Source organism: Parasteatoda tepidariorum, chromosome 3 (assembly GCF_043381705.1).
Source record: "Parasteatoda tepidariorum isolate YZ-2023 chromosome 3, CAS_Ptep_4.0, whole genome shotgun sequence".
Lineage (NCBI taxonomy): Eukaryota > Metazoa > Arthropoda > Arachnida > Araneae > Theridiidae > Parasteatoda > Parasteatoda tepidariorum.
Genome location: NC_092206.1, coordinates 49185478 through 49210605, shown reverse-complemented (window position 1 = coordinate 49210605; position 25128 = coordinate 49185478). Strand labels below are relative to the sequence as shown.

Sequence of the window (25128 nt, the reverse complement as noted above, 5' to 3'; positions counted from 1 at the left end):
AATCAACTTTCATAGGAATTTTCCGCAGTTTGGGATTGTTTAAGAACTTTTACATATAAAATAGAATTCGTTGAAAAAAAAAGCTGTAAAATTTAGGTTTGGAGCAGATTTCTAAGCTCAAATCTTGTAGTTTGAACAGTGTTACCTGCCATGTTAAAGAGGGAGCATGGTCTTGCAATTTGTTTACTCACAGAAAGTTTAAATGGTCCTAATTAGCTAACTTCGAATATTTGCATAGATCTTTATCAACATTTCAGAAAATAAAAAAATTTTTCGTGACTTTCATCTTCAAGAAATCCTCGTGGATTTTAAATAAATAGATAATCCATTATGATCAACATATGAATCCACATTGACTTTTAATAAATATAAATTTTTATTGAAACATTATTGTTAGAAAATGTTTAAAATTTTCCTCTGTATCCAATTACCTTGTTCTGAAAATAACTGCAGAAGATTAAATCGCTGTACCTTTGCAACCAGTCACATGACTAAGTTCTTGTTCCATATCGACTCTAAAATGAATATTTATCTGACCTCAATACTTAACAGATTCCCGAGATCGGTTGTAAATAAATATAAATTATTGTTAAAATCCTATTCATAATATTTAAAAAATTTCTCTTAAACCAATTTTCTTGTTCCGAAACTAACTGTGGAAGATTAAATCACACTGAAACTATGCAACTCATTTCAGGATTAAGTTCTTGTTCCATATCGATTCTAAAATAGATATTTGCCTGACCGAGCACGGTACTTTGGATTCATTTTGACAGTGAATAAGAGTAAGTACCCGCCCTAATGAGACCCTTCTATCGAGATGGGTCAGTGGCCAGCTAATGACCTCCTGATCAATTTTCTCTGCCTAAATGGTATTATTCTTGACCGAAAAATTCACGTTTAGCTTTTTATATGATCTCTATTAATATTGTTGTTTGGTAACAACCTGTTAAGTTATGTATTAGTCAATTGCTTTGATCAAATTAGCGAAATACGAAAGCAATGGATTTCTTTAAAAACTTCAATTGCAATTTAAGTTTAAACTGGATTAAAATAGGATTCCAATCTAGATTTGTTAAGGTTAAGCTCAAGAGTTTTGAGTGAAATACTGTAGAGATATTTGAAAAATACCGATTTATAGTTTTAATTAGGATACATAAGATTTATAGTTTTAATTTAATAGAGACCAGAGCAGAAAACCAGGCCCTGGAGAGTGAGAACTTACTGTCAGTCAAGTATGAAATAAAGTTTTGGAAAATGTTTTTGTAGTATTTTAGACAAAGGACACACACCATTCTCTAGCATGAGATGCGAGGTCGTGATTAATCTCCCGTGATAATTTGGCCACATGACATTTTTCATTTCATTTCGAATCAATATTATTGCATTGTCTGTCATGAAACATTAATATTATAACGTGTATTAATTGTAATAGACTGAGCATTGTTTGACATTTTTTGAGACAGCATATAGTTGAATAAAGATCTCATTTACTATGAGTAAAAATGTGTGAAAGTAGCTCCAAAACAAATAATGGTTGAATTTGAAAACCTCGTGCATTCAAAGTTCAAACAGCATATACTCATTTTTGAGAGAAACGATTAGTCTCAATAGTGAGATGAAGGGATAAATATGCGAGAGAGATGTTCGTAGGCTACTGGCAGAATTTGAACCAAAGATGTCCGGAATAGAAGTAGGATGCTCTTAAACAGGATGCATCATAGACTAACACTACAGTCAAGGGAGAATAAAAGAAATCATAATGGCTGTCGCAAGATACATCACGACATGCATCCAATTCTCTTAAAAGCTTCTTAAAAGCGTGCCAAATTCCACCACATTTACCAAATGTTATAAAACCATATTTTACTGCCATTTTTATAAAAATAATTATCAAAGCGCATTGGTAAGCCTTACTGAACTTTTTGATGTTCCCATAGCACCAGTAGTATAATTTTTTACCATTTCTTCGTAAGTTGGGCCATATTTTTTTTCTCAGAGCACACTATAATGAATTAATTTAGTTAATCTACTGATTAGCTAAGTGATGTATAAACTAATGGATTTCTAGCTATAGTGGTAGCACATATAGAAATAAAATTTATAGGTATAAAAATGGTGAAGTTTTTAAATATTACTAACAAGAGGATTTATTAACTATAATATCAGTAAAAGGATTGTCATTTTTAGTCATTTGGCTGGATAATGGAATTCCTGAAAATATTATTTTAATAAAAAAGGAGGATCAAACAGTGACAGTGAGTTAGTACAGCGGTAAACTGTATGCTTTATGAATGTTTAAAAATAAAGGTTCATAACACAACATAAATATTCAGCCTCTATTTGTTAGTAATTTGTTTTAACCGGAGCTTAACTTGTTTTGCACAGTAAGTAGTTAAATGCAAGTTCATGGAACGATAACGATAATGAGGAGTTGAAGCTGATTTTGCATACATTTTCCTCGCTTGATGTAAAGATTGGGCAGTTCAAGTTTTCTATGACTTCTCTATGTGTATACTAAATAAAAATTATAAAAATTAACTAAACACTTAATACTATTTTTATTTTATGCCTAGAAAAAAATATCTAAAAAAGAATAAATTTTAAGCGTAAGTAATAAATTTTAAAGTTTTTAAAATTTTTTTAAAGGACAAAGGGTTGCAGTTTATACATTTCGAATTAATTTTTTTATAACTGCTGTGTTTTGTTCGAAATATATGTTCTAAAATCACAGTCATTGACCTGTTCAGGTTTTTCCTCAAATCTCCTTTTTTTTACATATTCTTGGTCAAAGGAGGATGAAATAATAGAGTAGAAAATAAAATATTGCCTTTAACGATTGGTGTGAAGTTTTCTATATATACCAAAGTATGTACCAGAAAGCAAGAATTGTAGAATCAATTGATAAAAAAATCCTAGCTAATTTTTAAACAAACATGTCACAAATCAAATACACTTCTTATTATGCAGGATAACTTTAAATGTCTTAATGCCTGTTGAATCAAAGTTGAATCTTTAAATGTCTGTTGAATCAAAGCTATTTTTTTGAAACTGATTATGAATTTGAAATGAATAGCACAATGAAAAAGTTATTGAAAATATATATAACACTGAAATTACTTTTTTATTTTGTTTCTTTATAAGTTTTCTTTTTGTTTTTTTAAGTGGAATAAAGGTAGACATGCTTCGAGCATATAAAGCACGACGCTCCTCATCAGAATAACACGTGGATGAGGATGCTTGTCGTTCTATAAGAGAAACATCATGATTTAAATTCTCTAAACACGTTGATTGTAATTTTCACAACTTATATTATAGAGTAAATGTATGTCTTTTTATTGTATGATTTGAATATGTTTCCTGTGTTGGTTTCAATAATTTGATGCACGAGTGCTTCATTAACAGATTTAGAGTTACTCAGCGTAAATAAGTGTGTTTGATTCATGATGTGTAGGTTTAAAAAAAGACAGTTTTCACTATTATTTCAACTTTTAAGGATTCAATTAAAATCAGTATTATGATCGTATTTGATAACACAGTTTAGTTCTTTTAAGTTTGTTGCCAGGAATTAAATTTCACTGCGCGAAGAGTCCTGGTTTTAAAAATGAAAACGGTTTTCTTTGAAATGGTGTATATAAACACAATTTAATGTACAAGCAAAGCATGCAAGTTCGTATATATGTAAATGTAGTATACGTACAATTTGCTCATAGATATATTTTAAACTCATACAATATGTGTACTTATGCATGTACATGTATATACGTACGTATGCATATAAGATATAAGTTTGAATGTACAGATGTTATTACAATGTACCGATGTATGTACAAGCTTTATTTGTTCTTACATTATACGTACATAATTTTGCATATAATATACATGTAAACATGCATGCTACTTTGTATGCACGTATGTAGAGACAATGTATGCATGTACGTATACATGAATACACGCAAGTACATTCATAGTATATACGTGCACTGCGCCTCAGGAACTTTGTTTATACATGCGATACATGTACATATTTATGCATATAAAACTCATGTATAGACATATATGGTTTGAATGTGTATTATATGCTCATATGTATGTACACACATATCTATGTACATCGTCAAAACATGTGTATGTAGTGTATGAGTATATGTATGTATGTACAAAAATGTTTGCACGTACTTACTTTATACGTATGTATATACATTGTATGCATGTACGTAAATAAATATAATGCATATTTGTGTGCATGTACAAGAAATATATGTATTTACAATATATGTATATACATACATTACGTGTGTGTAAGTCAAACTCTTTGACCATCAAGGCTATGTCTTTAAACTGATCGACATGCAAAACATTGTTTGCTCTTTATCGTCTTATATAAGGAATTTATCCATAAAACTAAGACAAGTATGTTCAAGCAGATATTAAACTTTTATGTTATTTTAACTTACTCCAGCGTAAAATTATTTTGTAAATTCCTATACTTAGCTGTGTTAAAAAGAAGTTTCTAATAGTTTAGCTCTGTAAGTTCATTTTAAAATTTGTTCTAATATCTGTAAGACTCAATCGTTTTTGAAAGCATACGATAATCTTAGTCTAAATTCCTAAATATAATTTCAACTTAAAAAAATAAAACGCTTTTTTGCCATGTAAACATTTCTCTGAACTATGTACTATGTTACATAAAAGTAAATTTAAAGCCTCGAATATTTCAGAAAAAATAGGGGAAAAGGATATTTTATTCAAATATTTTTAAAATGATATAAACCAATTAAAACTGACAACTGATTTTAAATATCGTTCGATTTAGTCATTTAAAGTGCTTGAGTCGTTATTAATGAGCGTTATAATTAAAGTTTTTAAATTTAGATATCTTTCAAAAATTGTATATATTTTTTATATTAAATATACAATATATGTATATATTGTACATATATACATATATTGAACAAACCTGTATGCACATATGTACAAAGCATGTATGTCTAATATATGTATGAACACAATTGAAATTAATGCCTGTTGAATTTATGTAGGTACATGCGTACAATGCATGTATGTTGAATGTATGTATGTACGTATGTACAATATAGGTATACCCAGTGTATATATAACTGTACACACATATAGTATGTATACGTGAATACATACATTAAAAATGGTAATTTTGATATCTTGATTACAAGTAATTGATTACATAGAACTGCGTGTAATCGATGCCCAACTCTTTCTCTGTGTACGTACGTACTTTTATTTTCAGTTACACACATATACATTTTACGTGTATACGTACATTATGTACAAACTTACAGAAGCTGTACGCATATACGTACGTTTGCTTACACACTTGCGTAAATTGTATGTACATGTGCATGCATGCATACTATCATACATTGTGTGTACTATTTATGTATGCATGTATACATGTGCATAATATGTATAATTTAAACACAGTATGTTCACTTGTACATGCAATGTACTTAAGTACGGATATACTATGTAAAAAGAAAGGATGTAAGCATTTAACATATTTTACTTAATCATACAAGCATTAATATGCAGTGCTCGTTCACATATGTATAGGTATGCACAATCATTTAGTTAAAAGTGCATGCATGTACGACATATTTATGTCTTCGTTCATTCGTTCAGTAGCTATTTTTACATTTATTCGTATTCGAGATTAATTGTAATCATTAGATTATGATTGCTGGTAAAAGTGACTGTTTATATTAGTACATATTGATTTCATTGATTGCTTAAATTAAATGATTTGGTCATTTGTAACCATATACCAGCTATTGCCTCTTACTGTGATTACAGGTAACCATAATCGCTTTTTATCTTAAATTGTAATTTGTAACTAGTAAAAGTGATTACAAGTAATTTATAACTATATATTTATATTTGCAGCTGTTACAATCGTAGTCAATTATAATTTTCTGTTCTTATTTCCGTTGAGCAGAGAAATTATTCACTTATCCTTGACTAATTAATAAAAAATAATGATTGAAAATAGTGAATAATTTATTCTTTATTCAAAATACTTCTGACTAATGAATAAATCTTTATTCATTATTCAGGAAGATTTTGAATAATTGTTCATCATTCTGAATGACGGATGCCCATTTCTGCTTATAGGTATCCCATTATTGTCGCCTTATTATGATTAAAATGATAAGTATGATAATACTTTCACCTGCAACCACTTATTACTAGTAATTATTTTTTTAACAAGGTTTCTGAAAATGTATATAAAGGACAATAATTACTGTACGGTCATATAATTTAAAATGAGCCTATTGTATTAAATATTTTTAAATAATGAGTGTTTTTTGAATTATAAAATGATGCCACAAATAGGAGAACGAAGGGGTTTTTATTGAACAATAAAATATAATACAGTAATCAATATTCGGATCATTCTCAAAGTTTTCCAAAAAATATCAGAATTAGACGTAAAGTGATAGGTTAATTTATTTCCCAGAACACAGATAGAGAGAAAGAGAGAAGGAAGAGTTTTATACACCACACTACACAGAAGCACGTTTTCTACGTCTCGTGAAGTTAATTAATTTTCTTTCAAACGAAGAGGAATATGAGTAATTTGCTTAAGACGGACATATGCTCTTCAAACTGATTAATTTTTAAGGAAGAAAGTCCCCAAAGTTTTCACTTTCGATTTCAAAAGAAAAAAATAAACAAGCGTAGTAGAGAAGCGACGAAAAATTATAATTTAGACTCCATAATTAATGAAATCTCTAAATATGTAATTAATATATTTTTTAGAAAAGTTATGCAATTCTAGTAAATAAAAATGACAAAAATATTTCATAATGTTTAGACGTTTACTAGATTTGTAGTTTTAAATTGTTATTAATATAGTTATTAATGAGTGGTTTAACTAAATTTTAGAGTTTTATGCTTTAAAATTTAATTTTAATTTTAAATTTAAGTTCGAAAAAGATTGTTTTTACTTAAAAAAGTTTGCTTAATTTTATTATAAATTTTTTGAAAATCATCAGCAATGTAAAACACGAATTAAATTTTTATTATTTCTGCGTTATGAAAATTATTAACAACTTGAAAATTTTAATGATTTTTTTCTCTCCAAATTACTCAGTATTGAAATGTCTTTCTCTGTCATTAAAAATAATAGTTTATTTGCCAGTATTAAAAATAAAAAAAACTCAAACTGAATCTGGTTATTCGCTTGTCCATTTCTTTTAAAATTTAGGCGTTTTAATTTTATTTAAAAGCAAACGAGAATAATTAATATTGATCAAAGGATATTATAAAAATCTAATTCGTTGAAAATCCAAATCAAACGATAAATAAAGAAAAATATGAAACAAGTGATGATTAAGGAGCATTGGAATAATAATGATTCCAGTTTTCGTATTAATTTACCTTTGAAAAATTTTAATTTCGTTTGAATGTGTTTAACGAATAGTTTTATCTTTTTAGATATCATATAGGAGAAACAATATGTAGCTGAAATTACTGCATAAATTTTTTTTTGTTTAAAATAAATGCAATTTCTCTTCTGATTTAACCCTCCCTCCCGCACCAATGTCTAACGATGATTGTAATATATGTGCTTTCAATATCACATCGTGAGTTCGAGTGTACTTAAAAAATTGACATTTAACACTTACAAATATCAACATTCATTATAGTTTTCTATTTTTTTTCATCACTTCGCACAGACGAAGAGAGAACAATAATATAAAATATAAATTTGTCATCCGAAATTCGGCTTGAATTTTAAAGATAATAGTTAAAATTCACAAGGAGCAAATTTAGAAAAAAAGGTGCTTTTTGTGTAGTGCTTAGAAGAGTGCATTGAAAATTTTTTGGAGCTACAAGTACACATTTAATTCTGCATTGTCGGACATTTGTAACTTTTTCTGTGTTTTTGGATGAAAGAGTCTTATTTTACAGTCTTCACACTTCCTTCTTTTCACTCGATAAGATTATTCAAATATCGAAATCTTCTGAGTTAGAAACCTGCAAAAGAGAAAACATAAATTATATCGGTATATTTTTGAGTAGAAAATGCGAAGTTTAACACTTTTGCATTTAATACTATTGAAGGAAAACAAAAATTTAATGTATCCAAAAAGTTCTTTTTGGTTACCTGTAACTCGAGAAGAAAAAGAAGAAGAAGAATAGAGCTGAAATCCCATGGTTGTGCATGGCTTGCTAACGTTACAGCTATTAGGCTTGTCTTATTATCAGGCTATAAATCAATTTTTGGGTTAGATTTAACTCCTTAACTTGTGCCCTCGAGTTAATTCAAGCGCGCTAAACAGGCCAAACCGTGCACACTCGAGATAATTCGAGTGGCGTTGTATTTTATATTGCTATAATTTTTCACACTCGAATATAATCTATAATTCAAAATATTTTTTTTCTGTGTTCTAATGTGCTCTGAAGTGTGTTTTTTTACTTTAAAAAAAAGAATTTTTTTGGCCGGTTTTTTTAAAAAAATCTGTGAGTTAAGGGGTTAAATAGGTGCTTGCAAATGCAAGGGTGTCGAATTTTAATCTACTGAATTTTATCATAAGCAAATGCCTCGATTTAGTAGCCGTCCAGGTTCGACATTCATGCGTGTCATCATATGCAAGTACCCAAGTGTTGATTTCCTCCGTTTTAGAATTTTTTTTAAAAAACTAAAATGGCAACTCTGCTTCTCTGTTAAATTCTTCCACGCACATATGATTTCCTTAGGATGTCCATATTCCGCTGGAAAGTTTTTGATATTTTTGAATTTTATTTTTCATTACTATTTGAAGTAATTTCTTTTCTTTTAAGAATAAAAAAACTCACTTTTTTGCTGAATTTGCTTTTCAGATTATCAGAGATGTTATAAAACAGTTAATTCACTAAAAATTAAATAAATAATTTTTAAGCGTTTTTGAATGCCAATTTATTAAGCTTTTTAAAAATTATTTTTAAATAATTATGTTTACATGTTTTTAGCATCTTTGCGTTCTTAGTATGATGTATAATTGAAATTTTATTAGGAAATGGTTAATTCAATGTAAATTCTTGAATGTTTACATTGCAGAATAAAACTTTGAATATCTATATGTTATAAGCACATATTCATAAATTTGTATTTTTTTATTGAACTAAATACAGATGTTTTTATGCTTTTAAACCAGTTTTCTTTAAAAATGGTTCGTGATATATCAATAGTCTGTTTGTTTTTCTTAACTTAAACATAAATTTGTAATAAGTTCTATTCTTCAAATACACATTAAGACAACTTCTATTCTATATTACACATGAATGATGATGAAAACGGAACACACTATTACTCAAAAATGCAACGCAATTTTTTCCGTTGTCTCCTTTAGATTAAATACAAATACAAAAATAACAAAGTTTAAATTTGTTCATGAATTGAACGTTCATCCGGTTATAATCGTTTTCATTCTTCCATTGTAATGGAATATGAATTTCTGAGTATAACTTGTTAGGAGAAATGGGAACTCATTTTAATGTTCTTAAGTTTAGTTCAATCATTTTTTTCATATGCAAAGTCTTAAAGTTGAGTGGAAACACTGTCGTGATTGAAACTATCCTATCATAAATTAAATCATAAACTAAAGCCCCTCTAATTATACCAATATAATTAGAGATAGTCAGATTTATGTCAATATGAATTAACATTATAACTTTATATTTTAGGAATGAGCAGTTATAGAGTGTGATTTAATATATAGAGTGATTCAGAACAATGGTTACTAACATATGAAGGGAATCTCGGGAGCATTGTAAAGATAAAGAATTGCTTAGCAACCGATGTCTGGAAATGTTATCCAATGCGCCTAAGGGTACCTCCCCACTGTAAGGTGGCGGACATTTTACACGGCTTTTCGATTTATCTCATTTATCTCAATTTTATGTTAGTTTTACAATTTCTAGAAATTATTGTAAAAAACTACATTAAAATTATCTTATAATTAGTGTATTTATGTAATTTGAAGATTTGGCGACTAACCTGCTCGCCAAGTTGGCAGCGAAGTTATTGAATTATGATAAAACAGCTGATTCTGCATTTTTGACAGTACCAGAAAACGCAAATTCAACATAAAATTACGTGAATTTAATAATTCAGATAAATAAAAGGGCCATTTCATTTGAGTACGAATAGTTTCATTTTATTTTACTTCACAAACGGTGTTTTGTGACTACAAATTTTCAACTCTGTAGCCATGCAGTTTTGAGCCCAACTCAGAAGGGATAAAAACTTCAATATCAAATATGTGGACAAATTAGTCTTCAAGGAGGACTTTATGATGGAACTAACCCGTTTTTGCATTACATTGGTATCCAGCGACTGATTCTCGTTCATGTTTAAATGGTTCACGTTCTGCAAGTATTTATTGTTCTTGTTATTATATTGTTCTTGTATTGTTCAATGGTTCAGTTTTTGTTTTATATGCTCCAATCTCATGCATCTTCGGTGCATGGGGGCCAATGATGTTAAATCAAGTGCTTTTGCAATAAAAAAAAAAATTAAGGATATTTTTATGTCAGCACTGTCCTTGGTGAGACCTAGGAGCCGAACCGATATCAATCAGTCACCGCTGGGATTTGATTCTGGGTCACCCTATTGGGAGGCAAGTACTCTATTTCCTGAGTTATCATGGCTCTGTCCGAATAGTTTTTCCGTACCAAGGAAGGGGCCCTAATTGGCGTGCTGTGATATTTCCGGACAAGAGCAGCCATGCAATTTTTTTTAACTGCCCCGAATTACTCTGTACAGCTTAATATTATTTTATCTAATGGCCTATTTATCTAAATATTTTGCATTCAATATATGTGGTAAATTTGAAATTTTACAATTACAAGTTTAAAGACTTAGACGTTGTCGCTGTTTACTTTGCATGAAATATATGGTTGTTGTCTTAACTTTAATGACTGGGTCCTAAAGTGATCCAAGATTAATGGGATATCACTCTCCGTGGTAAACCGCAGCAGTCTTTATTAATGTTTTATGAAATAGATCATTTAATGACACTCCCGAGAAAAGAGCCATATAAAAAGCAATTAAGTAGATGTTTGGATAAGGTTTAGAGCCACTCCTCAAGTAATGATGTTTCGAATTTCCGAAAATCAAGCCAATTGCTCTGCGCTTTATCTTTGAGAAAGAAAACAAGAACTAAACATCCGCATATGGAATAAAATACTCAGCAAGCATACTAATCTAGAATTTAATGATACTGAAACCTTATTAAATAGTTTAAGGGATGTACTGATTAATTATGAACTAGTAAATTGCATTCTTAAAACTTTTAACGTTTATTAGAAATTCAGGGTATGTTTAAAAATGCAAAATACTTTAATAAATTGGAACTGTTAGTGCAATATGTTAAAAATATTGTTTCGGGAGAATGTTCTAGACAAAAACTTATAATTGCACAAAAAAATTTCACTATATTTGTTATTTGTGCTTATTATAAAGATTATATAATTTTTTAAAATAAAAAAGTGGTTAACAAATACTCATTTAAATTAGTAAAAGTGATACATAATGTCTATTATTAATAAAATGTATTTTAAAAAATGTATTTAAAATAGTATACGAGGTGTTTCAAATTCTCGGTCCTGAAAAGGAATTTTTATAATGATATTATAATTTAAATTTAAACTTTTGATATAATCTTCGTTTGAAAAATAAAGTAAAGCATTCTTAAAACTCTTTTGGGTTCACAAACATTTTCTTTAACTTAGAAAAAAATAATATCACTATGAATAACAAATCACCGTTGAAAAAAATAAAAACAATAAATTATTTTTGATTTCTCAAGGAAACGAAGATGAGTTTCATGTTGATTATTAAAAACACTTTCAAATTTCAACCGAATTGTTTTGTATTTTCATCTCATTTTCCTTAAAAATGATTTGTTATATTATGATAGTATGTTTGCTTTTTTTTCACACTTAAATATTAATTTTTAAATGCCTATGTTCTTACAATTTTTACTTCTAAAAGGGAAATTACGGAGCAACTTGAGTAAGTTTTCTTCCAGTTATACTTTTTCTTCTTAGGTATTAAAAAAATTGTTCAAAAATGAAAGGTAGCAAAAAAATAAAATGAAATAATTTTTTTAAATATACAAAAAAAAATATTAAATAATCAGAAAAAGAAACTTACATGTATTCTTCTAAGGTAGTCTTGATTTGTCCTCGTGACTTCAGCAGTTTCATCTCCTGTGTTTTCTTGAAAAGAGCTTGAAACTGATCTTTTTCCTAAATTTTTCAAGATGACAGCATTTTCTCTGATTTGATCTTGATTTTCTTTCATTCTCCTGCGGGCCATTTCCAACATGAGACGCTGACGCAAAACATCCAGTGGATTGACGATTGACAATGAATGGCTTTCACGCTTGCTTTTGGATATGTCTTCTTCATTGTCGTCTAGTCCATGAGATTCAGAAGATTCTGAAATTCGACAATCATTATCATTTAGACTTACGAGATGTTTTAAATTTGACTGACAATTTTTAAGAATTTATAACGAAAAAATGGTTTAAATGACAAACAAAAGCAATTCGTTCTGCATATTTATGTGATACAACATAAATTTTTCTTCTCTGACTGTGATGCCATAATTGGCATTACATATTTTCGAACTTTTAAAATATCTTTAATTACTTAAACTTATTTTATTAATCGAATTGCATTTAAATTAAACCAAAGAGTTAATCTTTTAAAGTGAACATAAGATATTTTATTCTTTTCTTATCGATCAATGTAGCGGCTAACTTTTTATTTCAATACTAATGTAGACTCATTAATTCACTGCCGCACCTAATTGAGAACAAAAATCTATTTATAACACTTTATTATTAATTTCTTACCTCAAATATGTTTCAGTTACTGGGTTATTATAATTCCCACAGTTTTGTTGGTGACTCGTGATCGCCAAAGTATTTTCAAACCCAATATTAATTATGTTGGGTTGGCTTTGTTTTGGCTATGTTATATTTTGATAATTCGCCAATTTTGGATCCCCTATCCATGCTTCTCCTGTGCCCGTTGGGAACAAATAGACTTACTTTTTAATTTAGCTTTTGATTAGGCAGGTCATGGGGGATTTGTCTCCCATGACCAGTCCTTATTAACATTATTATGCAAAATTTATACAACTTAAAAATCCAATGGATAAAAATATAATTTTGCGTCTCGAGCTCTGCAAATACTACTAAATAAAAGTTTTATTAATTATGATCCAGTTTNTGTTTTGGCTATGTTATATTTTGATAATTCGCCAATTTTGGATCTCCTATCCATGCTGCTCCTGTGTCCGTTGGGAACAAATAGACTTACTTTTTAATTTAGCTTTTCATTAGGCAGGTCATGGGGGATTTGTCTCCCATGGCCTGTCCTTATTAATATTATTATGCAAAATTTATACAACTTAAAAGTCAAACAAAATTTATACAACTTAATTTATACAACTTATTTATACAACTTAAAGGATAAAAATATAATTTTGCGTCTCGAGCTCTGCAAATACTACTAAATAAAAGTTTTATTAATTATGATCCAGTTTTCATTTTCAACTGTCATTCTCATTATCCTATTTTCTTCACAATCTTCAATTGGTCAATATATATTACAACTTTCAACCTCACCTGATTTTCTATCTCAACACTGACATCTAGTGTTTAGTTTATTTTCTGAATAGATGGCATTGTAAGTAATACCTTTGCAAATCGAAGAAAATCTCTAAATTTTCTATATTCTTCGATAAGTAAAGTTCATATTACGATATTTTTAAATGTTCATCATCAGCCGCAATCACGAGTTGTAATAAGTGAACGAAATTTTCATGCATTAAGACGTAAAGAAAAAAGAAGAAAACGTCAAAATGGAATCAAGTGCTATTAATCGAAAATTTTTCGATTTTCAACTAAAACAAGAATTCTAAGATGAGAAAAATGATGCCTAGTCACATGAATTTGCTACAAAAACTGTTTTTTATTAACCTCAGTTGCTATATTTTTATAATTTTTTTTGAAACTGTGAATATAATTTAGGTCATTTATACGAATTATACAAGCAAATGAATACGAAGTCAAAAAAAAATCATCGTATAAATACATTTAGATTATAAAAAGGATAATTTAGGTGTAAGCATTTTCTTATAAATTTCTAATGGTAAAGAATTGTTTGTTAAGATCACACAATTTAAAATTAAAACACTGAAAAGTAATTAAAAAATTTATGATTCAGATTCAGAATAGGGGTCTCTGAACTTTTTAGCAATCCACAATGGTCAAGCATCAAAGGCGCGTTAAGAGAAAAGGGATTCAAATCACCCTACACAGTAAGAAGTTTAAGAAAAAGTGATTATTCAAAATTTTTTCTAAGACATTTTGATCTTTGAGCCTCTTTCCTTGGTAAGGTATGCAGGTCTCCCTTTGAGTGTTTTAACTCATTTGTCAAATAGCGTTTTTCTCCTACCATCATATTGGATTTCGAAATGCGTGCGAAATTTTCAGATAATAAATTCTTTAAAGTCATTAAAAAAAATTGGAGTTGTAGTTAGATTTTACTTTTGCAAGCATATATAATCGCGTGCTTTAATAAAAATCGTATCATTAATGTTGTATCAAATTCTGAAATAACAAAACAGTAACAAGACTTTTATAACCTTAAAGGAAACACATTTTTTGCATGCTGTGTTTTGGAGATATTAGAGCCCTAAATATATTTTCAAAATAATGTTTTTCAAATATAAAATACATTTTTGTAATATAAAATCTTTATCAAAAATGAACATCATGAATAAACGTATTTAACAAAAATAAAAAATACAAACAAATAAAAAAATACAAATATGTAAACTGCTCACATTTAAATTTATCAATTTATGCAAATATCAAAACAATTTAAAAGTAAACTATTAACTAACTCAAAAATACTTAAATTTATTAATTAACAATCGAAAATACATTAAAATATTAATATGACCAATGCTAATGTTAAGCAAGTCTGGACTGTAGCATCATTAGTGATGAAGTATGATTTTTTAACCAATTAGATGTAATCTAGATGGTAAAGGGTAAATATTCCTTCTCACGATACTATTGTTTCTTTTAGCTAACGCGATCAGCGTCGATTGTGTCAGTAATTGTCTTTTTGTAACTACTAAATTAACCACAACCGCTTTCTCTTAATTTAAGCCACGGGGGACAGATAAAAATTGCTTTGATGAAAAAAGAAATATACGGAGAAGTAAAAGATTATTTAGGTTTATGACCTTACATTTAAGTTGGCCAGAAATTAGATGGGATATGTTGAAGGTAAAGCAAATAACATTCACCTGAGGCTTTGTTTCCGAACAATTGTCGAGATATAGTGGCTGATTCTCGTTCGGGCCATGAACTGAGATCCAAGTAATTAGAAGGTAAATCCCTTTGAGAATCTGTTCCATATGAATATGTGTTTCTTTCATCGTCTAAACCTGTCCAGGAGTCTTGGTGGTTAGATGGATATTGTCCAGCGTTCAAGGAATCAAATTCTGCGTAACTATTGAAAGCTGTGCACGTGCAAAAGAATAACGATGCCAATATGACTGCAAATAAATTGAAGCTGTACCACATTTTGGAAATTGTAATAAGTGCCTGCAAAGAGAGCAAAAAAATATTTTTAATTTGATACGCAAACCTAAGTAGTATACAAATGAAATGTAATTCTTTATAGTTATGAATTACACGAGGAACAACCTTTTATTTTGCTTTCTGTTGCAGGAGTTTTTTTAACAGTACTTAAATGATTTCATATCACTGATTTAAAACCTGCAATTGGTATCTCTCTCCAAGTTTCCTTTAAATGACATTTTTGGTCTATTTTTAATCGACAAGTAAAAGTTTAAGAAAAACAGATTACTCAAAATTTTTTCCAAGACATTTTGATCTTTGAGCCGCTTTCCTTGGTAAGGTATGTAGGCCTCTCTTTGAGTATTTTAACTCATTTGTCAAATAATTTTTTTCTCCTACCATCATATTTGATTTCGAAGCGTCACATATAACAGGGGGCTGTGTAAAGAGAGGCTAGAGAGGTTGGGGCATGTCATTAGAATAAAAATTGGATGGGAGCCCATACCCGAAAATGTTGCTATACTCTGTTAAGGACGCTTCCCTTACTATGAAATATTTACCCCGACCTGCCCCAATTTAGGGCATACGGGTAAATGGTTATTAAAATCAAGAAAAACAGAAAAGTACATTAAATACAAAAACTGCAAAAATACGAAAACATTACAGAGTCTGATGGCAACGGCAGTAAAACAATTAAAATGCTCCGAGAGTCCCGCCTTATAGTGCCTATGCCGATGGGACCTCCCTTATAGTGAGTCAAAGACACAAATGAGAAATTTTACAATACATCGCAGGAAAGTGCAGTATGACATACAATGCATAATGTGCAGTACATAGGATTAAAACGAGTAATAATACAGAGTAGGTTGGGTCGCTAAACCAAAGCGATCATTAACATTGTAACAGGTTAATAAATGACACAAAGTATAAACTGCTGATGTATTCAAGAACAGTAAAACATAAAGTGAACCATTAAAAACGTGTACCTGAAGTGAACATAAGAAAACATTAAAAGGCTACAGGTAAACGGAGGTTCCAAGTTAATACAGGTCGAAGAACCAATACAGTCGATGACAAATTGACAACAGGTAAGACAGAGCAAGGCGTAAGGAGCCAAGAAAATCTCAAATGTAAAACAAAAGGAGGTAAAGATGTTAAGTGGTAAAACAAACAATTATCAAATACAATTAAAAGGCGACGCTAAAATTTGCAAAGCAAGGAAAGGCAATGTAAATGAGCCAATTAAAAGCACAATGTAGTGAATAAATAGATTAAAACAGATTTAAAAAGCGAATAAGATAGATAAAACAACAAAACATTGTTAAAATAACGGGAAGTGTACAGGCGCGCAGCCCAACAACCGGGAATGAGTTTAGTTCGTGTAGAGCGGATCCAAAATGTCGCCAGGGGCGAGTGCGTCCTCCAGGGTGCGTTTAATGATGTCTTTAAAAATTTGCCTCTGTTTATTAGTCCTGCACCAAGATCTTATGTCGCCTCTTCTGTCAAAACTATTTCCCCTACTGGTTGCAAATTTTTGACAGTCAAGCATCAGATGTTTAATAGTCTGATAGTGACCGCAATATTTACTCGTGGAGGATTTTTGAAACATCCACGCTTCCCTTACTATGAATTGTTTCCTCGTAAGCTTCTCAGATAATAATAGGAAGTGCACTTAGCCGCGTACAACGACATTTACGGACATGGGCTACTATGCAATTTTAATCCTGATGATGTCCCCTAACTTCTCTAGAAGTTTGTCGCTACATTTACACGACCCCCTGTTATATATTCCGTTTTTAAACTTGTACATTCTAATAAAAATTGATTAAAAATGTCATTTAAAAGTATTTATAGCTTTAAGAGAAAAACTAATTCAGATTTGAAATCTCACACCCAAATTAAGCAAGGTCAAGTACTTTTGTAGGAGAAACAAAAAATTTGTTTCGCAACATTCAAAAAGCAAATAAAGTGAATAATTACCAAAATAGGGCATATAAAGATGCAAGTTTGCTTTTTCTATTTTAGGAAATGCAAAAATGATAATCATATTTTTTATTTTATTTGTCTAGCACTTAAATTAAATCTTTGAATAAAAATATGATATATATGAGTAGTATTGTGTTCATAATTGGTCACCCTTCTTATAAATAAATGTCTTGAATGAAATTTTTAAATAAGTCCTTCATTGGAATTCAATATGAAACACTAAAATACATTCAAGATCGTTAAACATGTAAAAACTTTAATTTTAAAATTAAAGGTTATCAAAATATTACATTATCAACAAAAGGCTATGACTTTATTAAAAGTTTCACTAATTATGAATTTGCAATATAATATATATCACTAATCCTAACGTGAAATAGTTAAACAAAAGTGCATAAAGGTAAAACCCAATTATTCAAAATTGAGGAAACAAAATTATTTTATCTGGATTATTCTCAAGCATATTTTTTTCTTCTAAAAATGAATCGCATTTACAAATACAAAATACTTAGTTCTTTTTTTTTGCAAAGTATTAATCTCAAATAATAATTACTTAATATTCTTATCATGCTTTTCCATGAAAGTGCACAGATAAAGACAAATAAAATCATATATTAATTTTGAAAATATCTTTACATAGAGTTTCATGCCTAAAATTCAAGTTTATATACATTTAAATGGATTTCATTACGGGCTGAAAATGATAAAATAAAAAAGCAGAATGATAACATCCAGATTATTCTAGTTCAATATTTTGCTCAGCAATCTTGAAGATAAACAATAAAACTTACTGAAAATTATTCATAATCTTTGAGATGAAAGCAAAAGTAAAATATTAATGATAAATTTATGTCTGCATATTAATAACTCGAAATAGTATTTTTAAAATACTTAATTAAGTGTATAATTTGTTTATTTTCAGATATATAATAATTCATGCATAGCGAAAGTTAAAAAAAAACATTTCACTAAAACAAAAGGAAATTTTTTATTAGCTGGTATCAAAGGCTTAAAAACTGCTTTCTATTGCAACAAAATCAGTCTTGCTTATAGCTTTTTACGAAAAACATCACGTGCCAATGATAGAACTGTCAAAAAAACGGATACATCGACAAAGCAATTTTAATTCTTAGAAACAAGAAGGGAATTTTTTGACATTGCTTTAGGAGTGGGAAATGCTTAAATTTTTTGAGCAATTTAATTGAATTTTAATAAGTTATGATATAGTGTAATTTAAAGTCAAATTATTGTTCTATAATTTTATTGTTATATTATTGTTTCATTATTATTTTATAACTTGATATTTGAACATATTTAATTAAAATTTATCATTAAATTAAAACTTAGTTATAAAAATATTTTCTTAAAAAAAAGAAGCGAATTTAAAATAAAAAAAAATAGGTCAGCTTGTATATGGGTTTTTAAAAACTCTAAAAAATAAACCAAGAATTCATAACTTTAAATGTTTTTCTATCAATTGTGAGAATAATGAATAATATCTTCACAACATTATTAGCTGTGAAAAAAATATTTTAGATAAGGAATTTTTTACTAAAATGCAGAGAAAAGGAAAACTACAAGTTAATCACTGCTACAGTTATAGTTGACTACATTTTTTTTATTATCGTATTCAATCAACGTTTAATTATTGGTAAGGATAAAATAAAATAGTAACTAATTTGAAAATAAAGCCATTTAGTTTTTTTTTCTTAAAGTGAAACTTTATATTTACATTATTAACCATTTTTCAATTTCAACTTTGAGAAAGCTTGCACAAACATGTATAGTGCCTTAAAAAAACTGAAGAAAAGGTCAATACCTTTTCATCTAATGATTGGACTATCAGGTATTAGATCTCGATCTGTATGGTTCGAGGGTTTAATTTTAAATATGTTAATTAATTAGATTAGATTATATTTTAAGTTAAGAAATCTGATACAAAAACGTACTTACTCTGTATAAACATACCTGTTTTCGACACCTATTCTCTTTCTTTATAAATTACGTTTACATGTCGTAAAAATTTTTATCAAAAGTTTTGAGAGTATCATAATGCAATTTATGATTTTTTTGTTTGGAATTAATGAATTAGAATATAAATAACTTTTCTTAGAAATATCTGAACTTGAACCAGTTTCATTATCAAAATAAGCAATCTGAGATAAGTTTAATGCTAAAATAAATGCCGTAAGTTATAAGTTAAATTTCCAAAAATATCTCTTTAATTACCTTAAATAATATTACCCTTTAAAAAATCAGGGTTGTTCAAAATCTAAGTCGATGCAGTTTTAAATGTATTCAATATTTTCTGAGCTCATTAAATTTATACTCAACTAATATCTTCAATGTGTTCAGTAACATTTAAAGTTCTTTGTTAATTAATTTTCAAACATACATGATGTTTATTGTTAGCTGGAGATTTACATTAATAATTAGGATAAAAGTGATTTATACTTTGTCCTAACGAATCGTGCCCAAACATGTTTAATGAGAATTGTTTACATCGAACAACTGTTTTCTAACAAAGCCTGAGATAGAATAATAATTTGTGGCCTCACCAACATTGAGCAAAAATGAAGATGAATTGAAAGTTGGCTTTATTGACTACACCCCTGAAGCACTTTATGTGATCTTCGCAATCATCAAACCTGGAATCTTGCACTTTCTGTTTCCATGGTTACCCTGATTAATATCTCTGTTGATTTTTCTTTTTTCTCCAGAATCCTTGGACAATGGCAATGGAGAATATAGAAATATTGAGAGATCGAAATAGGGTGGCGTTTAAAAGAGGCTGCACGTGGAATACTGCTTGAATTTCAATGCTGCTTCGAATTTCAAACTTTTGTTCGGCTTTAATGAGGCTTGTTTGACTATGTATGACTCACTCTCAAGGAATGTTAAACTCAATGCATCTTTTATTATGATTTCTTGATGAATGAAATACTAATTCAGTAATCCAAGCCTTACTTTTAAGGCGCTGACTTCTTGGAATTTAAATTTGGCTGCTTGTCCCCAATTAGAATCCGAGCAATAGCCCATTTATTTGATTTGCTAAGCTTAAGTTCATACATTCCTTATTAGAACTTTTACGGAAGGTTAAAAAAATATTCCTTAAACGATATTGGAATTTTGAAACATTTTAGTTATTGAAACTTCTAAAATATTTAGAGAAGTTTTAGTTGGCGACTTATTTGTTTTCTAAAAATTAGATAAGTTTTATTTTGTAAGAGTGGGATTTTTGAGATAATCCGATGGCTGGTTGAGTCAAGGTTTATAAAGCTTAAATGATAATTGCTTTTTAGATAACACTGTAAAAAATACTGGATCAAATCACAGTGAAAAGTACCGTAAAAAGTATTTTTACCGAACATGTTACGGAACAAAAAATATGATATACTGCAATTTTCACAGAAATAAATACCGTTAAATCACTGAATCACTTTAATTAAATAAATATCACAGAAAATTACGGTATAATATTTTACGGTTAAAATGGATCCTAAGGTAAAATGGATTTTACAGATCTCTAGATCTTTTACACTCTAAGCACTCGTATTTTATACCGTAATTTGATCCGGAATTTTTTTCAGTGTGTGATGTCAAAGTTACTGTAAATTGAGATATACAATTAAATAAATAAAAAAAGAAAGCTACAGAAAAAATTAGAGATAGATTGAATTCAATATTGCAGTCTACAAGTACTGAGCGTTTAAGGACACCAAGCACATTTCGACAGTAAAAATACAAAGAAAATCTCGTACCATCGAAATCATATACTATATCTTAACTAATTTGTGCAACTCCACAATTGTTTGTATGCATAATAACATTATAAATAAAAATACAAAAGCACCATAAAATAGTTATTAGCAGTATATATTTTGTGCACTTAGAACTAGGTTACACCTGAATAGTTCTTTTGCAAAAATGCACACTTTGTGGTGAAGGCTTTAAATTAAAGATTATTGAAGGATTTTAATTAAAGATTATTTGAAAGTAAGTTTATTTGATCTTTAAAAAAGAACTAAATTTTAAGAGAAAAAGAAATTTAAAATGCGTTTAAAGATGGTGGTTTACGATTTTATAACAAAATTTAAATTTTTTTTCATAAAGACAAATCTTTTATAATTTAGGTTTACTCTGTTGATATACATACTCGACCAAATTTTATTTTAATGCATTTAGTGGTTTTTGGAAAAAGTATAGTGAAATATTTAAAATCTGCGATTTTAGAAAGCAGCAAAAGAAAATCAAATTTTGAATTGAAATAAAACCATTGTACAATTCATTTCTTTTATTGTTTTCCAGTCCTATTTTTAAGCACTCTATTACTAATAATATGTCTTTTAAAAAAACTATTTTTAAACTTTGTGGAAAAAAAGTATAATTAAACTAACTGCACATGTACTGAAAAAAAAAACATTTTGTCTAAGGTTTTTTTAAAATTTTAGTGATAGTAAAAATAATTAATTTTTCTGAGTTAGAAGCAATTAATAATACGTAAAAGTTAAATCTAATAAAAATGTTTTCTCTAAAGTTTGGGTTAAAAATATAAAAGGAATAAATAAATGTAGACTTTTAAATTTTGTTTGACTCAGAGAAAATGTAATTAAGATACATTATAAAATTTTCTTTTCTGATTTCTTTTGTGAACGCGATTTAGAAAAATGCACAATCTTCCAAGATTATATTCATAAGTCGAAAATTAAGTTTCTGCAGATTTGAGGAAGTAACAAAAAAGATCTTCACACTGTTTATCCTTTATCACTCGTTGATTATGGTAATTTACGTATTCTTTTCAAGATATTGCAAAGGTTCGCATACCGTGAAATTCATGTTTATTCAGAACAAAATTTATTTTCAGAACTAATATTTCTTGTACTCTCAATAAAAGAATTTAATTTAATGAGGATTTGATCCGTTGTAAGGGAAAATTATGCTTGAAAAATAAATAAAAATTATTTAATTAATATGGGGCTAAATTAAATGTTATTAGTGATGTAAATTAAAAGGAACAAAGAATTTAAATTACCTTATGTTTTCTGTTTCGTAATCAGAAGTCTTGTCTGTTGTAATTTTTATAATTTCTAATTTTATGTATTATAATAAAGACGTTGTTAAATAGATGCAAAATTTTTTTCGATGTGGAAAATGCACTATATTTTAAAATTAGGAAGAATTTTTTAAAATTATTTTTTTAATTTTTCAACAGATAGCCTCAAATAACAATGTATACAATGTTTTGCCCCGTATGACATTAAATTTTGAATTTTTAAGAGTGTAAATATAGAAAACAAGCTGTAAAAAGGTTAATGTCAATAATTGTAATTATTTGAACACTTTTTTTCATCTCAAAAGGAAAGAATATAAAAATAAAAAATAAGTCACATCGACAAAACATTATTTTCAAACATTTACTGACACAGTTGTAGGATAAAATATACGAAACTGCAGATGTTCTGACTTAAATGCCAGCATTTGTAATATTAAACCATAAAATTATTATAAAAGTTTAAAAAAATAGACATAATTTAGACATGGTATAGAAAATATTAGTTTCACAACTATTTCACTAAAGGGTTGCAACCAAAGTGTTTGAAGTGCTCCAAACAAATTGAGAGAAATAACAGTGAGAGTTCGCAGATCATTGCGTAACTCCAACGTTAACGCTACATAAGCATCGCGAATATGAAGCGTTAACGTTAAATTAGCGTTAGCAAATGTAGCATTAGCAAATTAAATGTAGAGTTAGCGAAACTTTCGCGCATGCGCGAAAATTCTCATATAAATAGCGATGTCGAAAGGAATAGAAAATAAGGTTAGAGTTATGGTTGACAAACTCTATGCAAGATCTCTTTATTAATTCCAGAAACTTCTGGTGATGAAAGAGAGATGGAAAGGCAGCGAAGGATCGAGTTTTGTTGTGCCGATAGGAGGAAAAATTCAAAGCAAAATTCATATGTAGTGTACGTGTGCGAGCTGGAAGGTTAATTAAATTTAAATGTTTTACTGATTTATTATTGACTACGTTTTTGCTATAATAAGGTCTAAATGACTCAGGTCTCACACTGAGTAAAAAAGTAGGAACAAAACTACCAGGTAATGGTAAAATTTACCATGTTTCTGGCTCTAGGGGAGCACAAAACAGTTAAGTAATTTTTATCGAAGAACTTTGGTAATGATTTTGGTAAAATGAACAATAAAATATGGTTTCATAATATGTGACAAAATTTGATAAATGTGCTAAAATTTGACAATTTTATCAATATATCTCAAGAGACATTTACCATAATAAAACATTTAGTTGATGAAACTACTTTTCAGTTTTGTATTTTTCACTGAATATATGGTGGTAAGAGCTATAATTTTGAAAACCAGAATTTACAGTAAATTTTTAGCATATATATTGAAAAATTACCAAATGAATAATTTAAATATCGTGTATTTTGTTTTTAATTTCCAGAAATGTGCTTTTCTTAACCAAAAATGCCATTCCATTCAGTACGATAATTTTACCAGAATTTTTTCTCCATATATGTTCTAATCATGACGATAGCTATTCTTTATAAATATTGCTCTTGACCAAAAATATTTCAGGTGATTGATGCGTCACTGCTTAGAATCCTTTTGCCTCCGGAAAAACCGTGTGAGATTTTCGAGGCTTTCCCCTCCATGTAACGTAAATATGAGTTATCAACAAGTCCTTTACGATGACGAATTTGCCTAAATATTTGATGTCAGAGTTACTTTCTCTTTTGAGCTCGGCTTCAAATTACCAAGTGACGGGTCTAGACATTGATAGCAGCGAACTTAAAATGGGTCAATTGTTCAATGGCTGTTATAACAAAATACAGACATCAAATACTTCTAAGTACAATGAATTCAAAAAGTACGTGAGAATTTATTTAAAGATTAGTTATATAAAGTACTCAAGACTGTAATTGTTATCAAATAAGAAGGAAGAAGAAGAAAAACCTTAAGAAAGTTGGCAAGTTATTGAACATAATTATGACTAATTTTATTTGAAACTCAGATAATAAGGACTAGTTTTTATAACATTCAATTTATATTAAAAAGAAAATGAAAAAATAAAATTTAGAAAATGCATATTATTCAGACTTTAAATATTTCTACTTTCGAATGTGCTTGTTCCATTTTTATTCGAAAATGGCAGCGAAATATTAAATATTACAATAGTCTCCTAAAGTTTTAAACATTGTATTATTAAATTTTTTCAAATATCAATGTCTTGTATTTCTATATAAATGAAATTTTCTCTAAAAAAATGGACATTTATAAACTTTCTTACAAGTTTTGTATTTTTTTGTATCTTTTTTACGAACATAACAAATATATAGCAACATTTCAAAAATAAAAGTAAAATACTTTTTAGTTATTAAAACTACAAAACCATAGAGAAATTGATTTTTCCTGATTTTTTTATAAATAAAGCTCTCTGTTTCAGAAGGAAAACATCTCGGTAATTGCACTTGATCATCCGAATGGACAC

General features: G+C 28.6%; 1 protein-coding gene across 1 annotated transcript in view; it reads right to left on the bottom strand.

Annotated features, from left to right (window-relative positions):
• Positions 1-6368: 6368 nt before the first annotated feature.
• The window catches only part of LOC107452296 (uncharacterized), a 147614-nt gene continuing 128854 nt past the window's right edge, over positions 6369-25128 (bottom strand). Inside the window, exons 2-4 of the mRNA XM_016068664.3 lie at positions 15356-15656; positions 12179-12465; positions 6369-8016 (exon numbers count right to left, since the gene is read on the bottom strand). Of these exons, the coding sequence (XP_015924150.1) occupies positions 7987-8016; positions 12179-12465; positions 15356-15635 (597 nt within the window). The 5' untranslated portion in view covers positions 15636-15656 and the 3' untranslated portion in view covers positions 6369-7986. The remainder of the gene's footprint in view (positions 8017-12178; positions 12466-15355; positions 15657-25128) is intronic.